Source organism: Cryptomeria japonica, chromosome 1, assembly GCF_030272615.1.
Source record: "Cryptomeria japonica chromosome 1, Sugi_1.0, whole genome shotgun sequence".
In the NCBI taxonomy this organism is placed as follows: Eukaryota; Viridiplantae; Streptophyta; class Pinopsida; order Cupressales; family Cupressaceae; genus Cryptomeria; species Cryptomeria japonica.
In genome coordinates, this window is record NC_081405.1 from 78503287 (window position 1) to 78524832 (window position 21546).

The 21546-nt window shown below is 38.7% G+C and overlaps 1 protein-coding gene across 2 annotated transcripts in view; it reads right to left on the bottom strand.

Moving 5' to 3' along the window:
- LOC131041898 (uncharacterized) overlaps nucleotides 1-21546 on the bottom strand; it is a 198144-nt gene that overhangs the window by 113920 nt on the left and 62678 nt on the right. For both annotated transcript variants that reach the window (XM_059208003.1, XM_059207974.1), the window contains exons 11-13: nucleotides 17158-17278; nucleotides 16980-17023; nucleotides 16692-16821 (exon numbers count right to left, since the gene is read on the bottom strand). In XM_059208003.1, coding sequence (XP_059063986.1) covers nucleotides 16692-16821; nucleotides 16980-17023; nucleotides 17158-17278 — 295 coding nt within the window. The remainder of the gene's footprint in view (nucleotides 1-16691; nucleotides 16822-16979; nucleotides 17024-17157; nucleotides 17279-21546) is intronic.

Below are 21546 nucleotides of genomic sequence, written 5' to 3' on the forward strand. Positions count from 1 at the left end.
GAAGGGGGATCTGTTCGTCTCTGCACAAGGATTCCAGATCTTCAATTACAGCTACCTGCAACCTACACACAGAAAAGAGAGGACGATTGGGGGGTTAGGGATGAGGGGTTTGCCTTTAGGTCAAACCCCGGTTTTGGAATTAACCAAGAAATGAGAATGCTGTAAATGTAAATGTTTGTAATGTAAACAAGTACTGATACCTTGTTGTAAGAATGTTTGTATTCTTACATGCGAAGGTGTAATGTATGTAGTATGTTGTATGTTATATGTGATCTCCTCTTCAATGGTTGAATCCTTGTCTTGAATGCAACACTTAGCCTTGAATGGAGACTTAGAATGCTCAATTGCTTGAAGGAATGCTTGAATGCTTGAATGTTTGAAAGTTTGAATATCGCTTCCGCGTCTTGCACACATATGTCCTTCCTCTTTTTCGACCTCCTCAAATGGGAGAGGAAATGTAGTTTATATACTTGTCAATTAGGGCTGATAGACTGATTTTCCCGACCTTAGGCCGACCAGGAAACATTATTTTCCAATTTGCAAACTTAAAGACCCGATGCCCACAAGAGACCGGGCCCAAAATAGGGCCAGGGACCAGGGCGCTGGGCGCCATGGTCCTGGGGGACCAGGGCACTGGGCGCCCTCGTCCTGAAGGACCAGGGCGCTGGGCGCCATGGTCCCACCTCCCGGGACAGCAGGGTGCAAGGAGGATCAGGCCAGGGTGCTGAAAAATGCAGTTTTTGGTGTCATAAGTAAGTTTCGGGGTCTCCATTCAGGTTCAGTGTTGCGCCACCATCGTGAAGACCCAAATGTAGTCAAAATTGCAAGTGTCGCAATTTTAGGACGCTACATTTAGCCCCCACTTTAGCGGGAGTATAAGCGTACGCTCATACTTCCGATAAAGTACAAGGAAACAACATTGAAAAACTTTCACCACGTCAAGGAGGCAAGATACACCAAGCCCCCAGTGGACTAAGGATCTTACAACTTCGATTGACAAAGTAAAAGGGAAGATCATGAGGGAGAACCATGACTGTCAGTAGTAAGGTTCCCTCACTATGAGTCATGCAAGAAAGATATCAAAAATTTTCAAGGCAAAGCTAAATTTGTCAAGAAATTTTCAAGTATCTTGAAAAAGATATGGACGGGATGTATGCCCCCCTACGTTAAAGCGATCGCACACGCCTCACCGGGGGTGAATGCTTTAAGGTAGTGATACATATAAGAAATGAGAAAGGAGCACGTTATCACAAGGATTTAGCCCCCAAGTGTGAGATAAGCCCAAGGATAATAGACACAAAACACAAAGCACGAGGTGACTTCGCTTTCCTCGGGGTCAGTATGCTGTATGATAATTCATGTATATCATATGTATGTATGCATAATTGTTCTTCATTCCCCAATCAAGGAAGGTCACCTAGAAAAAGGGAACACATGTGTCTTTTGAGTCAACATGAGAGAGACCAAAAGAGATCTCAATGTTTTGCATCGTCCTCAAGTAGACAACACTAAGGACAACAAATAGAAGAATGAGAATAACACATAGAAGAAGTAACAAAAGAGAGGAGGAGAGAGTCTGCTATGCTAATGAACTAGTCTAGCACGTCATCTACCCCCCGATCTTGCTGATCAATATTTCGGGAAGGCAGGAAACACGCTAGAGGAGGAACATCCAACACAGCAGATGGAGCTATCACAAGATCCAAACAAGCGCTATGTTCATACCCCAAGCCACGGTGTTCTTGTCTAGGAGCTAGGATAAGTGCTTTAGAAAATTCGTTAGATAAATGGTTATCAACATCAACATATTCATATTCACTATCAGAATGAACAGAAGTAACATTTTCATCATGAATAACATTTTCATCTATATCATCATCAAGATTTATAAAAATAGGATCTTTAACTCGCACAGAATCAAGGCCATCATGCACCTTATGCTTAGGAGATTTCGGCTCAATCGTCGGCTGAGGAGAAAATAGAATAATACTGGCTGAAGGCGTTTTTGGGGATTGCAAAGTTTGAGAAGCAGTTGCCTGAGCTCTAAGACGACGCTTTCGTCGACGTTCACGTGCAGAACGATTTCGTCTAGTCTTAGTAGGAAGTTGCGAAGATTGAGGAGGCGGAATGTTCTCATCCTTATCACTTGGGTGTTTAGGTTGTGGTCTCTTAGGTTGAATAATAGGAGAAGAGGAAGGTCTCTTCTCTCCATAAGAGGAAGGAGGAGGAACTGCTCCATACAAAGGAGGAATATTCGGTTTAGGAAGAAGACCAAGTCCATTATGACGAGGAGGTATAGGTCTACTTTTAGGAAGTTTATTAGATATAGGCATAGTCACATCCATAGGGATGGGTTGGGAATCTTCTTGAGGAAAGACATTAGTTTTATCTTTCAAAGGAAGAACTTCCTTCTCAAGAATGATAGGAATATCAAGCTTAGGTGTTCTAGGTTCACTTAGAGATAGGATCATATCTTTTTTCCATTTTTGATAAGATTTAAAAAGATGATCACTTCGCGGAGGAAGAGATTGGAATTGTTTAGGCCAAAAGTAATCAATAGGAACGCTAGAAGTTCTTTCAGCTGGTTTAAAGAGACTATGATTGACAGTAACAACTTCACCATTATGGGGAAATTTCAAACACTTATGAATAGGAGAAACAATAGCTTTCATGGAAGATAGCCAAGGATAGCCTAGCTTCACACGAAATTGTTCGGATGATTGAATAATAGCAAAGTCCACATCAAGGGATTTGTTATGGACCTCAATAGGTAATGTAATAGAACCAATTGCAGGAGAAGAAAATGCATCAAATAATTTCACAACCACATTTGTTTCGTCATAGATCACTTGATTCAATTGCAAAGTAAAAAGAAATTCTTCAGTAATGATATTAACCATACAAGAAGGATCAATAAGCACTCCACGGCAAGGGGTATTCTTGACTTTTGCAACTATATACAAAGGACCATCAGGTGCCCTGATAGTTTCACTGGAATCAAATGTGATGGAAGGTTCTTTAGGGATTTTTTGCTGCTCTACATAGTTAATCACATTCGGAGTCATAGACACAAGATCATCAGGTGAGACAGAGGAATCATTAGTATCAATCGCATTAGAGGTATGAGAAGGTAATGGATCAGTAAAAATCTGAAGATTTTGGTTAGGAGGAGCTACAGATGTGTTACCTTTATCATTCACCCCAGAAACAGAGATAGTATTATTATCAATCAAATCTTGAATTTTACCCTTTAAAGCAAAACATTTTTCAGTATCATGCCCAGGTTGACGATGAAATTGACAAAAAGATTTATTATCAAAATAGGGTGAATTAATCTTTGCAGGGTCTATTTGCCTTATAGGAGGAAGAGTAAGCACATTTTGTTCCAATAACTTATTCATAATACTATGCAATGATTCATTCAAAGGAGTAAACTTTCTTTCTCTCTTGAAAAACTTAGAAATAGGAGGCACACCTGATGCCGCATTCACATTGTTGTTGATGATGTTTTCATTGAATTTAATGGACTCTCTGTTCGGTTTAAACTTCCCAAATGGTTGTTGACTACTATCACCCTTATCACTCGGAGCCATAGGATTTGCTTGTTCCATTTGACTCACAGTCAGTTGATAATTGTGAAGAGTTGCGCACAACTGTTGGAAAGAAGTAAACTCAGAAAACAGGAGTTTTTCTCTAATATCTTTTTGTAAATTAGAAATAAAGATTCTTTGAATATCATTGTCAGGCACTGGAAAAGAAATTTGAGCATACAAATGCTTATATCTACCAATGAAATCAGTCACTTTTTCTTTAACACCTTGTTTACAATGCATTAAATCAATCAAAGTAACTTTAGGACTTATATTGTTTTGAAATTGTTGAATAAAAGCATTTGCAAGTTGTTCGAAAGAAGTAATAGAATAGGAAGGCAACGAGCAATACCATTGTAGGGCTTTATCTCTTAATGTTCTAGTAAACAGTTTTGCAAGCAACCTTGGGTCATAAGCAAAATCGGTACATATTGTTTGAAAGGTCTTAACATGTGTTAGAGGGTCACCCTTACCATTATAAAGCTCCAAATGCGGAATTTCAACATGTTTAGGGGGAATAGCTCGAACAATGTCAAGAGAAAGTGGGCTCGCAACATCAAATGTGGGCACACTAAACTTAGATTGATTCATAGAAGCAATTTGTTGCTGTAAAGAAGAGACAGTTTGTGCAAGATTGTTAATGGTCGCTTCAGTCGAAGAGTTCATATTAGACGTGTTAGATTGTGATGGAGGTATTATGTTATTGAAAGAAGGTATTGATTGAGAATAAGGTGGTGGGACACTATGATAGCTAGTCATAGGAGATGATTGGAAAGGAGGAACACTACAAGGAGGAATGGAATGATTAAACGAATTGCCCCCTTGCGTCATGTTCATTTGTGGAGATGAAATAGGGACACTCATTGAAGGAATGAATGAAGAAGTTGGATTGAATGAAGGAAGAGGGTTGATTGAAGAAGAGGGATTGCCCCCATGACTAGTGATCATAGGAGAAATGTCTTGTATTGAAGTAGTCATTATGTTTGATGTAAAAGTAGGTATATTAGCAATAGGAGTTGTCAAAGGAATAGAATGATTAACTTGAGTAGGAGGTTGTGTATAACCTAAGGTTTCGGCACAACTCTTCATAGGCATCACATTCGAATCCACAATGTGTGCAATACCACGCAAAATATCAATTCCATTCTTATCACTTTGAATCATACGTTTTAGACCCTCAATTAAAGGAAGAGCTTGACTATCGGGGTATTCTTGAGACATCCATTGTCGAAAATCGTCAAATTGGTTATCCAATTTTGAAAGTTGTTCTACAGAAACCTCATGGAGAGCTTCTTCATCATTAAGAGGATTAGAGGAATTACCCATGTCCTCGTTAAAAAGGCCATTCAAATTAGGTTCCATCTCCTCGGTAATTACACCTTGGAAGGACTTAATTCTAAGGCTTCGTCTAACGGGAATAGTATAAGTAGGGCTTATTGTTGTAAAACTCATGCACTAAAGAGAGAGAGAAGATTTTGAATTTTAGAGGTAGCAAATTTCAATAAAATCAGCCAATCTCCTAGATTTGAGCTGTTAAATGCAATCAGGACAATCTCCCGAAATTTCGGAAAAAATGTCCGGAACCGTGGCGAACGGAGTGCACACGGTCCTCGCAACTTTTTTCGAAATTTTCAGGGATGAAAGTTATGATGATTTTAAAGCCAATCTGAAAAAATTGAGTGATTTTACGATCTGTAGATAGGCCAAATTAAAGTTGCAATCTCAAAATTGAACCCTACCAAGATTGTTGAAAAATGCAAATTTTGAATTTTGAAAAAGAGAGGGAAACTGAAATTTTGAATTTTATGATTTTAGAGGGAATGTTGAAAGCAATGCAGGCTTTGAAATTTAAAAGTTGACTCGATTTCATGCAAAATTCGAATTTGAAAGTGGAAATCAAAGTTGTTGCAATTAAACACTTAATTTCAAAAGTCACAAACTGCAAAAATTTGAATAAAACACTGAAATTTCGAATGAATGCCAACACACTTTTCAGATTTAGGACTGTAAGAAACACAATTTTGACATGAATTTCAATTTCAACAATTTTTGAATGATTAGAAGCCTCAATCCAAGCAATCACTAGACCAACTTTGACTTTAATTTTGAAGGTGTTAAAATTGATAAAATCAGCCAAAATTTTGGATTTTAGCAGAAAAATACAGTAAGATCTAGCTCCCGAAATTTCGGAAAAAATGTCGGGGACGATGGCGCTCGGGGTGCACACGGTCCTCGCAACTTTTTTCCAAATTTTCAGGGATGAAAGATATTGTGATTTTATTGCGGAATCCAAAGTTACAGCCGATTTGGAGGTGTTTTGATCAGTCAAATTATCAGTCAAAGGTTGAATCAAGAAGGTTTTAAAAATTAGGGTTTTGACATTTAACCACTTAATTTTCAGAATTAAAGCACAAATATGAATTGACAATTTGCAATAGAAGGGTAGATCTGAAACAAGCATTAACAATTAAACATTTCACAAGTTTAATTACTAAAAAGAAAATTTTAGGGTTTTTATGCAATCAACCTTTAAAATTTGCAAAAGATCAAACATGGAAATATAATTAGGAAAGCAAAATTTTAAGATCTAACCATGAATAATCAGAATGAGGATGTTCACGTCGGGTTCACCAAAATGTAAAGCGGAAAAATCGAACCCTAGTCGTTCTCCCCTCCCCAACTCCAAGGAGAGAGAAGGGAGAGTCACTAGGGTTGATGGTTTTCACTTAGGGGAGACTTTACATTCAAAAGAGGGGTTGAAACCCACAAGATCCAATCCCATGCAATGCAAGATTGGATTCTAAATGAGTTTCAAGGGTTAAGACATCAAGGATACCCTCTTTTGTAAAGAATGTAGATAGAAAGATTGAACTAGGAATGCATGTAAAGTAGGAAAGATTCGCTTATAAACAGAGATAGGGATATGGGATGAAGCTCCGGACCTGGAATTAGTAGTAAAATATCGAGACGGTGTTGTTCTGCAAATTTGAGCGAAAGTTGACGGGACGATGGCGCCCGGCGTGCACACGGTCCTCCGAAAAATCCGCGAAACGAAGGGGGATCTGTTTGTCTCTGCACAAGGATTCCAGATCTTCAATTACAGCCGCGTACCTGCAACCTACACATAGAAAAGAGAGGACAATTGGGGGGTTAGGGATGAGGGGTTTGCCTTTAGGTCAAACCCCGGTTTTGGAATTAACCAAGAAATGAGAATGCTGTAAATGTAAATGTTTGTAATGTAAACAAGTACTGATACCTTGTTGAAAGAATGTTTGTATTCTTACATGCGAAGGTGTAATGTATGTAGTATGTTGTATGTTATATGTGATCTCCTCTTCAATGGTTGAATCCTTGTCTTGAATGCAACACTTAGCCTTGAATGGAGACTTAGAATGCTCAATTGCTTGAAGGAATGCTTGAATGCTTGAATGTTTGAATGTTTGAATATCGCTTCCGCGTCTTGCACACATATGTCCTTCCTTTTTTTCGACCTCCTCAAATGGGAGAGGAAATGTAGTTTATATACTTGTCAATTAGGGCTGATAGACTGATTTTCCCGACCTTAGGCTGACCAGGAAACATTATTTTCCAATTTGCAAACTTAAAGACCCGATGCCCACAAGAGACCGGGCCCAAAATAGAGCCAGGGACCAGGGCGCTGGGCGCCATGGTCCCACCTCCCGGGACAGCAGGGTGCAAGGAGGATCAGGCCAGGGTGCTGAAAAATGCAGTTTTTGGTGTCATAAGTAAGTTTTGGGGTCTCCATTCAAGTTCAGTGTTGCGCCGCCATCGTGAAGACCCAAATGTAGTCGAAATTGCAAGTGTAGCAATTTTAGGACGCTACACTAGTTATTAGTGGGAACCTATTCACATATTAAATTTCCTTAGGTTCTACCTTGCATCCTAAGTTAGTTATCCTTATATCCTAGGTGTCATTTCTAGAAGTTCCTTATAATGGGGCCATGTCTCATTGTTTACTTTTAGTTATGTAGGCATTTAATATTTTTATCAAGGGTAGTGTTGACATGTATTTTGTACACAATCATACACAGAATAAAATACCCAAGGGTACCTTATCCTCTCTTGAATAAAGCCTCTGATTGCTGAAGATGTCGCAAAAAAGGATCAATCAGGGTGACTCCAATGTTCTTTTATGTAGGGTCTCTACGTGTGGATAAGCACCAGTGGTCGTTGTGAATGCTGTTTCATCAAGGGGCCTTACGTCCTCCGATTTGCAGGAACAAGATTTCCTAAAACTAACAAGTTCTTCAAAAATATCAAAAGGTAGGGTTTGCAAGGGATAAATTCTAATCTAATCCTATGAATGACCTAATGTAGGCTAGACTTGGCAAGATTCTACCAATTTCAATATTGCCATGAAATAACAACTCAATTGAAATTGATGCGATCTTCTAAGGTAATAAATGATTTTTCAATTTATCAAAGATCATGGACACTACCACAAAGGCACATATCCAAAGTTCAATGACTATTGAAGGTTTAAGTAATTCAAGTCCCTCCAGTTGACCACACAGGGCATTCCCACAATCAGTAAGAAGCTAGTGGTTTGGAACGTGAACCTCACCAAAATCAAGCCCAACACTTAGTCCTTTCAAACTTAAATACTACTTCGACTGAGAATGATTCAAGAAAGTAAACAACCATGAAGATAGCCACAAGAATTGCAATAAAACACCATAACTTCAATATTTTATTGATCTCAAAGCCAAAATAGACAACAATTGTTTGGAATCCTTTCTTCAAACTCAATCTTGTTACAAAATAACTTTATTCTCTCCAAAAGCTCTAAACTTCTAACTATTTCTTATTTTCTCTCTAATCTCTAATGATAAAATGAAAATGAGTGAGGGTATATATAGCATCCTTAATTACAATGAACGGCCCAGATCAAAAGAAGATCATTGGCTGAGATTTTGACACCTAAACCCTAATTAGGGTTTTATTACAAAAGTTCCCTTTTTATTGCACAACATTAAATGCATAGCCAAATATTTAATTTGGCACAAAAATCTAGGAAACATAGACCAATGACAATTAAGGTGCCATGTCATCTATAACAACCTCTCTTCTAGAACCTTATTCTCTTTCCAATGCTCCTTTTTAGCATATGCAATGAATCTGGACACGATTCCCTCGATCTCAGCAATAGGAATCTCAGGAAGATTCCTCATTCGTTCCTCCAAGTGAATAATCTGATCAAAGGCCTTGAGAAGAGTTGCGTCCCATTTAGGTTCTAGTTCCTTAATTTTCTCAATCAGGAGCATAGTAGCAAACATTTGATCTCTTTGCTCATCTATAATCACATTCTCATCTTTGCAAAAGATGACCTTGACCCTTTCCTCCAATTCTTGAAGATCCACATCTGTCTCAACTTCGATCCTTCTGCCAAGAATAGTACATAAAACCCCAAACACCTTGTCCTGGATTGGATGGATGACCTCCTCTACTTGATTGCATTTGGTGCTGGTGTCCTCGAAGAGAACTTCCTTCATCTGGAGTAAAGTAGACCACTGGAGTAAATTATGAGCTCCTCCATCCATTATCTTTTCTTGTGCTAAGATCTTTCTTGGTGTTTGCCTGATTACTTGAAGAACAGGAATGATAACATCTTTAGTATGAGCAAAGGCGGCCACCGTTATCATTAGGTTGTGGATGATCTCAAGGACCTGGATAGCCCGATGAATGGTCTGCATCATTCTTGTTGTAAATTCAATGGCAACTGTATGGGATTTGTTAATCCAAGAGCTCATAAGCTAGACCAAGCTCTTAACTTTCTCTGCTTCACCAACTGATTCAAGGGGAAGTGCTTGCACAGGAGATACTGCTGGATCCTGACGTCCCAAAGGCTGACTGAGGTGACTAAAGTAGCCTCTCCAAGCACCGACCTCTCTCTCAAGTTTTCTATTCTTTTCCATTTCTTCCTTAAGTTTATCTTTAAGCGCCTCAAATGAATCAGTTGCCTCATCCAATGCCTGCTCGGTGGTGAGTGGACCAAGCTCAACGGTTTCTACATCATATTCTTCTGCAAGGATCTCACCCTCGTACCTGTCCACTGCCGGTGTAGCTATCTGCAATTTCCTGGACCCTGTTTCATCTCTGATCATCTTGGACATTTTGGTGGCCTTCCTCCTTTCTGTTACTCCCTGAGAATCTCCAACAAGGCTATCTAAATCAATCACATTATCTTCGTCCTCGATCACAATCACCCTTGTTAATCTCTCCTTCAACCAATCTGGAATGGCGGACCTTGTCTCTCTAACTTGTATTTCTTTAGGTAGTGGCCCTTCTTTCCGGAGAGGAGATGTCGCTTCATCGTCATTCTGGTCTTTATGTAGCTCATTGACTTGGGGAGATTGACTTGATGAACGTTGAGATGCCTGTCCTCCTTCATGTTTATCATTTTGAACCATTGACTCCATAGATTCCTCCACTTCAAGTGTCCTCTTCTCCTGTCGAGAAGGTGTGCCGGATGAGCGATCTCGATTGGCCTCTTGCTTCTTCTTGGAAGATTCTCTTTTCTCGGGTCTTTCCTTCCTCTTCGCACCTCTATGATGGGGATTGCCTTCACTTACGCTTCTGGGGTGAGGATTGCCTTCGCTTGTGCTTCTAGGATGAGGATGGCCCTCACTTACGCTTGTTCCTTCTGCCGACCTTTCCTCCAAAGTAAAAGTCATTGATATATTTTGCTCTCTCAACTTTTGATGTTGCACATCAACCCATCTGCGAGTACAAGACAAAACTGGAGCCATCAAAGTCTTCAAGTCCACAACCTCAGGTTCATTCCAATCTATCTTTACTGCCTTGTCCTCTCTATCATAAGAGGATTGGAGGTGCCTGCCACTGTCCTGAGCTTGATCAGCCACTCTGTAAACTTTGCATTTCCTGATGAAATCCAAAGGCAATCTAGAATGCATCTTTCTTTTCACTTCTAAATCATCTGAGAGATTCATCCAAAAGTCTTCTACCTGACATTCATGCTTGTATTTTCTACCAACTGTCTCTTCTATATGCCCATAAGGATCAAAATTCTCTCTCAATGAAAAGAACGAAAATGAATATAAGGCCAACTCCCTTTCTGCATCATCTAAAGCTGGAACATTAGGACATACCTCAACTGAATTTCCTAGTATGATAGGTACAGGAATCCCATTTCCATGCCTGTGTCTGAATGCCTTCGCATAAGCTGCCAACTGCCTAGTCACCTCAAGTAGTACTATTCTGTCTGTCGGATATCTTGGCAACATATATGGAGGTGAAGGACACCCATGAACTCTAATATATGTAAACTTCTGGAATTGGATAAACCAAGCACCATACCTCTTTACAAGTTCTTGTGCCTCTTGAGATAGCCGATTATGAATCCCGCCTTGTAGTGTCCTGGTGATGTTCATTGTGAAAGTATCATTGACTAACTTGTAATTACTCCCAGGTGGATGATGCAAATGAACATAAGAGTCACAAACTCTAACTTCTCCAGGTCCTCTTCCAATCGCTCCTCTGTGAGGTAGTCCTGCATATTCAAAACTCCTGATCAAGGCATACATGATGTACGAACTCATGTGGAAGGACTTGGTAGCCTTCAGTCTTCTCAACTGTACGTCCAAGCAATGGCTAATAATTCTAGCCCAATGAATTGTTCCTTTTCCTTGAACTATCACTTGGATGAAGAAAAACATCCACTTCTCAAAATAGAAAGCTTGAGGAGCCCCTGTAACTCGATTGAGTAGGGTTATCAAATCTCTGTACTCCTCCTGGAAGTCGATCCTATGTGGTGTGTTGGGAATCTTGCTCAGGCGAGGATGACTTTTGAGTAACCAATTTTTGTTGATGATGCTCAAGCAAGTGTCTGGATCATCTTCGTACATAGATCTAGCTCCTTCCAAGCTTTTGTAAATCATGTCTTTATGTTCTGGCAGATGGAGAGCTTCACTGATAGCCTCATCTGAAAGATAAGCCAAAGTGTTTCCTTCCTTGGACAGGATCGATCTTGACTGTGGGTCATAATGGCGAGCACACTCGATCATCAGCTCATGGCACTGGACTGCTGGAGGGAAACCGGCCGCCTTGATAATGCCACTCTCAATTATTCTCCTTGCGACAAGTGATGGCTTTCCAATGTAGGGGACCTCTCGAAACTTCTTCACACTGAAGTTTCCCAAGTTGGTATCTCCAATGTTGCTCCATTTTGACACGATCTTGGTCTCCATTTCTTCATTCCTTTGATCTTCCTTCATAAGGGCTGGACGACTGGTGGATGCTCCCGCCTTTGGGGTCGCCATCTTGACACCTACACAACATTTCATAATGAGCAATATACCTTGGAACGTAGAAATATAGATTAAGTTTAAGCTTTAAATTTAGGAAACTTCATGATAAATCTTTGAATTATCATTTCCTAAATACGATTATGCAATTGGAAATTCAAAATTTCAAAATTTAAACAAGGGAGATCTTGCCATACCTCTCTTTGAGAACTAGCTCTAAAAAACGATGCAAAAATTAAGAAATTTGCTAGGCAAAATGAAGATCGAAGTCTTCTAGCAAAGGCGCCTCCTTCATCAACTTCACCACCTTGGGGGTCTTCAACGCCTTGAGGAACAATTCGCTCCACCTCTAACAAAATTCGCACTCCTCCTTGGATCAAAACTCGCACTTCTCCTTGGATGAGATTTCGCTCCTTCTATTGCCTCTCCAAATCGCATGTAAACAATGATTGAATGATGGATTAAAATGTTTCACAATACCTTTCTTATATAGGCGCTCACCATTATACTCTCCCATAGGCCGACTTGGTGGAAATGAAACAAATAATTAAATAAAAAGGAGGCCGACCTTTATAAAATATTTAAAATAAAACCCCAAGCGCACTCCTTTCATTTAATAATTTAATTAATTAATTAAATGCCTTTGCAATTGAATTTCGATTTTTTAAAAGGCTAAAATTAATTATTAAATACCATGCGCACTTATTAAATGTCATTTTAATTTCAAAATGTTTCAAGGTTTTATCGAACTTGGCATTTAGTGCAATTTGAATGATATTGGCGCCCAAGCATGGAAAACAATAGATATTAACAAGATTGCTCTGGTCCCTTGGAGAGGGACAGGAGCGCCCCTTCATTTTAGCCTTGTATCTCTCGCTTCTCACGTTCAAAGTCCCATCTTGGATGTCCAAAATAGCATTCTTGCTTGGCATTTGGGTTTTAATTTATTTCATCTTTGGAAGGAACTTGTTTTAAAGCAATTTCGCCCTGGTCCTTGACTGAAGGACAGGAGCGATTTGATTCTAGACCTCATACTTCTTGCCTTTTGCGTTCGAAATTTCTTTCTTTACGTCCAAAATGGGGTTTTCATTCGTGACTTTGAATTTGCTCTATTCAATTTTTTGAATGAATGCTTTTTAGAACCATTTTCGCCCTGGTCCCTTGGTGAGGGACAGGAGCGATTTCATCTTTTTGTCCTTGATCCTCGTTTTCCAAATTGTCAATTTATGATGTGAGGTAATCAATGATCTCTATTGTCCGCTTAATGCATGTTTAATTCGCCTTCTCAAGACAAAACGAGCCCTTCTAAGGATTTTCGCCCTGGTCCTCCAGTGAAGGACAGGAGCGAACTTTGCATTTGAGCTTGAAATTAGTCAACTTTTGACGTTAACTCCTTGTTCATCGTCTTCCTAAATACATTTCGGACCTTGCATGACTTCGCCTTGATAGGGTTTTGGAAGGAAATGACTAGTTTAATAGAAATCACCTTGGTCCTCCAGTGAAGGACAGGAGCGAACTTTAGTCCATGGCGCAAATCCTCAATCATATTGATATCAAATTGTCTTCAAGGCGTAAAATGTTATTGCTTACTCCATCTTGGATGTTTGAAACGAACGTGGCCTCTTAAAATTAGGCACACTTGGATATTTCGCTCTGGTCCCTTGGTGAGGGACAGGAGCGCTTTGGTCATTTCCATCAAGTTCTCGTGGTCTTTGCAACTTTGTTCCTCTTCGAAGCGTTCCTAATATCATCTCCATCATGCGCCTTGGCTTGGATCTGACCAAACTTGGAAGGGAAGTCTTGACAATCTATATTTCACCCTGGTCCCTTAGAGAGGGACAGGAGCGATCTTGCATTTATAAGCTCACTCGTGTTTCGCCAACTTTCAAAATTGTCTTCAACGGGTTGATTGGGCCTTCTTACACTCATCTCCAACATGAAATTCGTTCTAACTTTGCGGGAAATTTGCCTTATGAGGAAATCGCTCTGGTCCCTTGGAGAGGGACAGGAGCGCCTTGGCCATTATGGGCTCACCTTGCGTTTTGCAACCTTCAAAATTATCTTCAATGGAGTGACTACACCCTCTTTCCTTCACATCAAGCTTGAAATTCGCTTTACCTTGGCCAAAAACATGTCTTGAGGGAAAATCGCTCTGGTCCCTAGGAGAGGGACAAGAGCTACCTTTGATATTCGCTTTGGTCCCTTGGTCAAGGACAGGAGCGCCTTAGCCAATTTGGGTTGATTTTCAACTTCGTAGACGGCTCAAGTTATATTCAATGAACAAAGCCCTCTTCTCCTGACCTCCTTAAATCGCAAAATCACTTAACTCTTGTATGGACAACGTAAGTTTGGAATTCAAGCTCCGTTCCTTCAGTGAGGGACAGGAGCGAACTTGTCTTGCCAGGTAAAAAACTCAACCTTCCATTGCCAATGACTAAGTCTGGGTGTTTTAGCATGTTGATTTCATCCTTTATTGCGTCCTTAATGCTCTAATTTGATCAACTAAGGCCCAAAATGCCCTAAGTAAACCATTTCGCCCTGGTCCCTGAGTAAAGGACAGGAGCGATTTGGTCTTAAACTTTAAAATCCATCATTTTTGAGTCTTCAAAATCTTCAAAATATTCAACTTACGTCCAATTTGTCCTCCTGGAGACCCTGCATAAAACAAATTAAACAAGTCAATAACCAATATGCATCAAATATCATTTTCGCCCTGGTCCCTGAGTGAGGGACAGGAGCGATTTCACCTCTATAGGCCAAAATATCCATATTCTTGGTCTTCAATCACTTGACAAGGCAAAATGAGGTCATCTCCAAGGCCAGGGGCAAGTTAGTAAACTTTCAAAAACTTGGTCAAAATTCACTCGGACAAAATTGCATAATTCAATCATTGAAATGCCAACACTTTAGACCTAACTTGAAGGTACCCTCAAAATCTTAACTGGACCCATCCTGAGACAATCTTGACTTCCTGGCAAGCTCATCTTATTTCAAAATTGCAATCAATGAGGGGGTGCTTAATAATCTTTCAAAATTGGACTGGACTTTGGCTTGAAAATATCAAAGGAAACCCTAAGGCTTAACCCTAATCCAGACGACTCACTCATTTAATTCAAAACCCTAAAGCAGAGAGAAAAACAGGCAAAAAAGCAAAAAAAAGAGGGGGTCCCCATTTTAATGGGGCGATGTGTGAAATGGTCACAACAGGTAGTTGTCTCATTGCATAGGATCACGACAGATGTCCACATCTTGTGTACTCTTACCTCCTACTTTGCCTATATAAGCAAGGCCTATTGTACATTTGTATTCATATTCAACCATTATCAATCTATGCATTATTATGCAAGCTATCTTGCCATCCTCTCTTGTGGAAGCTATTTTGTCTAGCGGGCGTCCTTGGGGATGTTGAGTCACCTATCTACTCCTACAATTTGTCTCTTCTTTAAAATTTTATTGCATCTTTTGGATTCCTGATATTCTCACAATTGTTTTACAATATCCCAAGAATTTGAAAATATCTTTATCTTTTGGTATGCCAAGAAATTCTTCAGATATTTGTGCCATGTCCCCTTTCTATTTTTATCACTTAAAGCCCACTTATCTATAAATAGTAATTCAGGACCTATAAATTAACGGGGAAAGTCTGATTACCAAGATGAATTAATTAAATCGAAATTAATGACGTACTAATAAATGTTATTTGAAATGTTGCTAATTCCAAAAGAGGGCATGAGTTTTGAATTAGCAACTGTGGCTTGTGAACTGGAAATAGAAGTTATTAAATAAGGAGAGAATCAGCAGTTTGGGAATAGAATGTTTGGAGTTGTTTGGCAAAGGGCAAGTGGATGTTTCTATTATGAAATACAACCATATTTCCCTCCTTGGCATGGATTTGGGCGCCCAATTTTAGGTTTGAACATGTTACCACTTATCTATTTTGAGTTTGCAAGATTGATTCATTCATGTTGCAGATTTTATCAAAGCTTTTGCTTGTTTCTTTACTGGCTAATAAACCAGTGTAGAAGGAGACTGTAGGATAGGAGTTTGAAAGTTTCCAAGTGATCTAAGGATGGGAATCAGATGATTACCAGGTGATCTAAGACAAGAGCCAAGGATTACCATGGTATAATCTCATTCAAAGATTTACAATGTGCTAAACAATTTCAAATTAGTTTATTTCAGCAGTTTGTAGGAGTTTGCCAATAGTTTGGACATAGTTGTTTTGAGTTTGTATTCTCAGTTTGTTGTAGCTTTTATAACAGCATTGAGGCTGTATGTTGGTGTTATTTCATTTTCAAAATTGATATTTATACATTCAAAATACTTGTTGTGAGATACGTGAAGTTTTCCTGAAAATAGTGTTGTTTTGTCATGCCTGCTGGCACCATCTTCGCTCTCCGTTTTGAGAAGTTTATTGCAGAAGTTATTTGCTGAATAAAATAAGATATGATAGCTAAAATATTTGTTTCTACACATTGCAAATCTGAACATTCATTTAGATATCAGTTTGTATGGATTTATTGCATTTTGGCTGTGATTATTCAAGCTTATTCCTTGGCAGTGTCTGATATAATTTCAGTTGTTGGAAAGTTTTTATTTGAGAAAGTTGAAAAGTTTCAGATCTGATAATTTATTTGCTAAGGGGCATTAGAATTCTTCTATGTTTAACCATTATAGAATCACAATTGAAATAAATATCATCAAAACAAAGAAACAATAAACAAGCATGATGTGCAAGAAGAAACAACCAGGCAAACATAGACCCAAATGCACAAATGACAATATAAAATTTCAATTTTTTTAATCACATGAATACCTGCTCTACAGAAATATGCATGGTTTGAAGAGCTTTAAGAACTTCCAACAGAATAGGTGCTGCACAATCAAAGGCTGCAGTTGAGCAGTATGGTGTGGAATCAATTCCAATCCAATTATTGTTATCTTCCCTGAACAATTAAAACATCAATTAAATATCACTTCCAGATGAGAGCTTAAACTACTAGATTCTCAGTGTATGATATCATTTTCATTAAAGCCTTGATTCAACATGAATTGACAGTTAGGTAAAGACTGCATGTTTATTACACTATAAATGAAGACAAACCTCCTTAGAAGATAAAACTCACTCTCAAAACCAGCATTTACAACCTGCATAGGTAAAAAATTTAAGATCAAAATCCACTACAATTTTAGAACATGGCAAAGTTGTTACAATTTTTCAGACAATGGGAACAATAAAGTTATAATTTATATTTAAAAATAAGTCAACCATATTTCAATACCAAACCAAATTCTTCTTCCAATTTAGTTGCAATTCTTCTCAAGGTTGTCCTTGGACAATAGTCCCAAGGTTGGCCGGGTGTTGAATGCATGTCAACCAATACCATTTTCTCTTGATCAGACCTGCTCATCATGCAATAGGAGTGAATATAACTCTACAAGAAGACAGCATTCAAAATTGTTAATTTGGCTGCCTAGATCAAGGGATTCGTAATTCTTTGATATCAAATTGTTATATTTGAATTTAAGTTATTAGAAACCTTTGACATTAAATCTCAGAATAGGAAATAAAGCACTGACAGTTTCATCTGTTACCTGACATGGGAAAATGGAAGTGGTGCCTAAGCAAGGAATGCGTTTTAGGAAGCATCACTTGAAAACTTTAGTAAATTAGGCAGCATGTATACACAGCCATATTTTTTAATTTATTATTTAAAAATTAGAAAAAATAGAAGAATCTAAAAAGTTTGTGTAAAAATAAAATAAACTAACATAAGTAGCTTAGAAATGATGTGAACCAGGGAATGACTTTTTAACAGAAATTTACAAGAATTTAGCTAAGATAAAAGGTATAACACAAATTTACAAGAGTTTAGCTAAGGCAAAAGGTTTAACTAACGAAAAGAACTATGTTAGTATTCAATAACAATTATTATGTCTTACACAAGAAGGGGCTAGATTATTTACAAAGAGGCTTTTTCCCTCCTGTCTGGCTGCCACATTTTCTCAAAGGTTCCAATAGGCCCTCAATAAATAGCACAACTAATCTTCACTCTGAAATGTTGGGAACCATGACTGATAGCCTCTGGAAATCACCAATGTAACTCTCCATATTTCCAATCTGTTTAAGCTGAGCTAGATCTTTAAAATATGACTCTGGGTCCTTCTTATCGAAGCGTTCAATCAACCTATCAGCAAACTCCTAATATGAGGTAATGAGGTTATGCTGCAAGGTAACCATCCCGTTGTACCACCAATCATGAGCCATGCCATCCAAATGCAATGTCACAAACTTTAATGCATCCCCCTCTGTCATAGGCTGTAGATTGAAGTAAGTGTCCAACTTATGAATCCACGATCGTGTTGTGACCTTTCCGCTGCCATCAAACATTGGTAAGGTGAGTTTACTGGTAGCATATTCTAGGTCCTTGTTTTGGTTCCGGGGCCTTCTATCTTGCCTCGCCCTATGGTGCTCCCTCCTTTTACCCATAAATCGGTCAAAGTTTAAATGTTCCCTTACTTCCGAGGGAAGTAAATTCCATTCATCATGCACTGTCACGACATTATCAGCAAGTGAAACATCGTCCTCTTCCCCGACACCTTCTTCTGGTTCATTCCTCAAGAGGGTGGGTCGTGTAGGCCTATCAATGGTGCGAGTAGATGCTCTATGTGCTCTGGAAGTCCCAACCACACTCCTATTGTCATCTTGCTCATGATTTTGTCTTTTGGGATTAGTCAACTACTATATGGCTGCAGTGAGCTGTTGTAATGTATTAGTTACACGTTGCTGTAAACCTCTCAAGGTTTCTCTCACTTCTCTGGCTTCATCCCGTGGTGGACTATTTTCCCTTCTATCACCCATACTTGAAACCGGTCGAGTATCACTAGAAGATGACTTGTAATGAGTACCAATCAATCCAGATACTGTTTTTCCTCCAAGTTCCTACAGAGGTTGCCAAGTTTTTCAGGGTTCCCTCTGATAGTATCTTCTTTCCCTGTCACCAGGTTGCATTAACAATCTGATTTAAACACAAAGGATGGCAGGAAACCGCTCTGATACCACTGTGAAAACCCCAAGTCCTTCAAACTGAAACGCTCAGAAGTGTATCTCTGAATTTTGTTTGGTTTTCTGAAAAAAAATTTTGTGTTTTTGCAAGGATATTAAATGCATAGGAAACTCATGTACAACCTGAGTTGGCCTAGTGGTGGAGAACTTGTGCTCTTGAAAGAGAGGTCACAAGTTCAACTCCCACAAGGGGGTAGAGTATGTACACCTTAGCGGCTTCAGCTCATTACCTATCAAAAAAAAAATGCATAGGAAACTCACAATGCTAGAAACTAAGAACTCAACTTCAATGCATTAAAATGATTGTGATTACAATGCTTAAATACTGATCAAGTCAATTTATAGACTCCTACTTGAATGCTGATTCAAAAAGCAACTACAATGCAAAATTAAAAACCTGATATACTGTAGCAGCAGACATAGATTGATTCGATTCTCCTAAATGAGCTTTTCTTGGGCCTCCAAAATGTTGTGAATGTCTTCTAGAATGCAAGAGCCTCCTCCAAAATATTTATTAGAATTTTTCCAGCACTCTTAGTCAAAATCACCCTATACACAAGAGCGCCCAGCCTAGAGGAATGACACCTTTACTAAAATCTGGTACGGCCTGTACAATCAGCAGTTGTACGGCCTGTGAATGATTGTCAATGCCTTGCAAAGTGTTTCTCTTATTCTGCTATCCAATCCGATCATAAAACTCCTCCAATCTGATCATAAACCCTTATGGATTCTCACAGATTTAGCACAATGTTGACCTCTGGATGAAGCCAATCAAAATAGCAATCTTTAGTTGATATTTCACAACCTCAATATGCTGAACGATGAAGAATGAGCATTCTCCAATGTCTAGAAATGATTGAAAATCTGCAGAAACCCTTGGTCTCTCACAAATCCCAATGCTCCCATGAAAAGACAAGTTAAAAATGCTCCAAAAGATAAAATCGAATACCTTTAGCTCCCTTATATATTTCCTCCATGAAATCGATCCCTCTAAAAAGCATTTAATTTGCATTTATTATGACATGAGCTTGCACTTTAATATTTTATATTAATCTTCTTGGCCTAGGCATTCAAACAATTAATATTATGGCCCCCCTTTAATGATAACTTGACCCCTTGACTTAATATGCAATTATAACACTATTTTATAATATGACTTTAATGATTAATTACTAATAAAGTATTACTTTATTAATAATTAGAATATCATAACTCCATGAATACTCATTATTTCTCGATTACGTTTGAACCAAGGAGTCAACCACTGCATCCACCACGCATCCCTCTACCTTACTCAAAAAAGTAAGGGTCCCTCTCAAACATCCACTGACTTACTATAAATAGCAAGTGTGCGAAACTAAGCCAGACGAAGGCCAAAACCTATAATATTCCCTACTCATATATGACTAAAAGTGTGCAAGGAATATCAACAAGCAATTGTTTCCTAACCTTCAATCTCCTGTTCAAAGTATTAGACTATATAACCTGTGTATTATGCAGTCTGGACAGCTAGTATAACTTGCGTGTTATGCAGTTTTTACTTGGCATATGACTGATGAAAAACTTCAGACTAATGAAAAGAGTATTAACCTATAATATTGCTTGCTAATATAGGTGTGAAAATGATGGAATCCAACTCAAGGAATATTGTCAAACACTTCACATACAAACACTCAGTTTGCCGGTCTGAGTTTTAGTCTCATATAATATTGTTTTAGTGACTACACAGCATCAAAATTGACTGCAAATGATCCCTGTGATGTCTAGGATTAAAGTATAATGCATGAATATGACTTCTATAGGAGAAATGTGCATCTACAACCAAAAGACATATTTACAAACATTTGGTATGCAAACAGCTAACAAGAACATAGATATAAGATCATGTAGAGAGCTGCAATTCAATCCCCTTTATTACATGCAAACATCACTTACAAATGAACAAGTAGATGCTTGGACCCTTGTTTTATATTCAATAGTATGTTCAGATTAATGGCACTACATCAACAACTTATATATATGATCAGTGCATTACTAATTGTTGACGTGTCTAAAATCGCATTGCTGCAAACTCCATACGGCCAATGCAGAATAGAATAACCAGCTGAGTATCCTATCCTCTCTTGAGATAAGGAAGTCCCTAATGCTGTTTTTTTTAATATTTGATCAAAGGGGACAACCTCAAGGTTTTGATTGTCAGGCCTTGACTGCAGGACTACTCAGTGGTTTGATGTGTTTTTGCTGGAAACACAAGGGGACTTATGATTTGCAACAAATTGGTCTGCTGTGATTCTCGAATTAGGCATTAAAGAGCAAAAGGAAAGGGTTAGGAGAACTAAAACTAACAACACGGGTACGCAGGTAGACGGATTCAACATAACCAATTCCTGCTTGGCCAGAATAGCTCACAACCTTGCAGGAACGGTGCAATCTTCAAAGGGACTTGGAAGATTTTCAGACTGGAGACGCACGGCTAAGCACCCAATTCTGGCGCAGCTCAGACAGACACCTGCAATTGAACTAAGCACAATTAAAGGCTCAGGTTAACCACACAAAAGGATACACAAGCAGTATATCCTCAGTGGTATCAGCCTGAATCTATCAA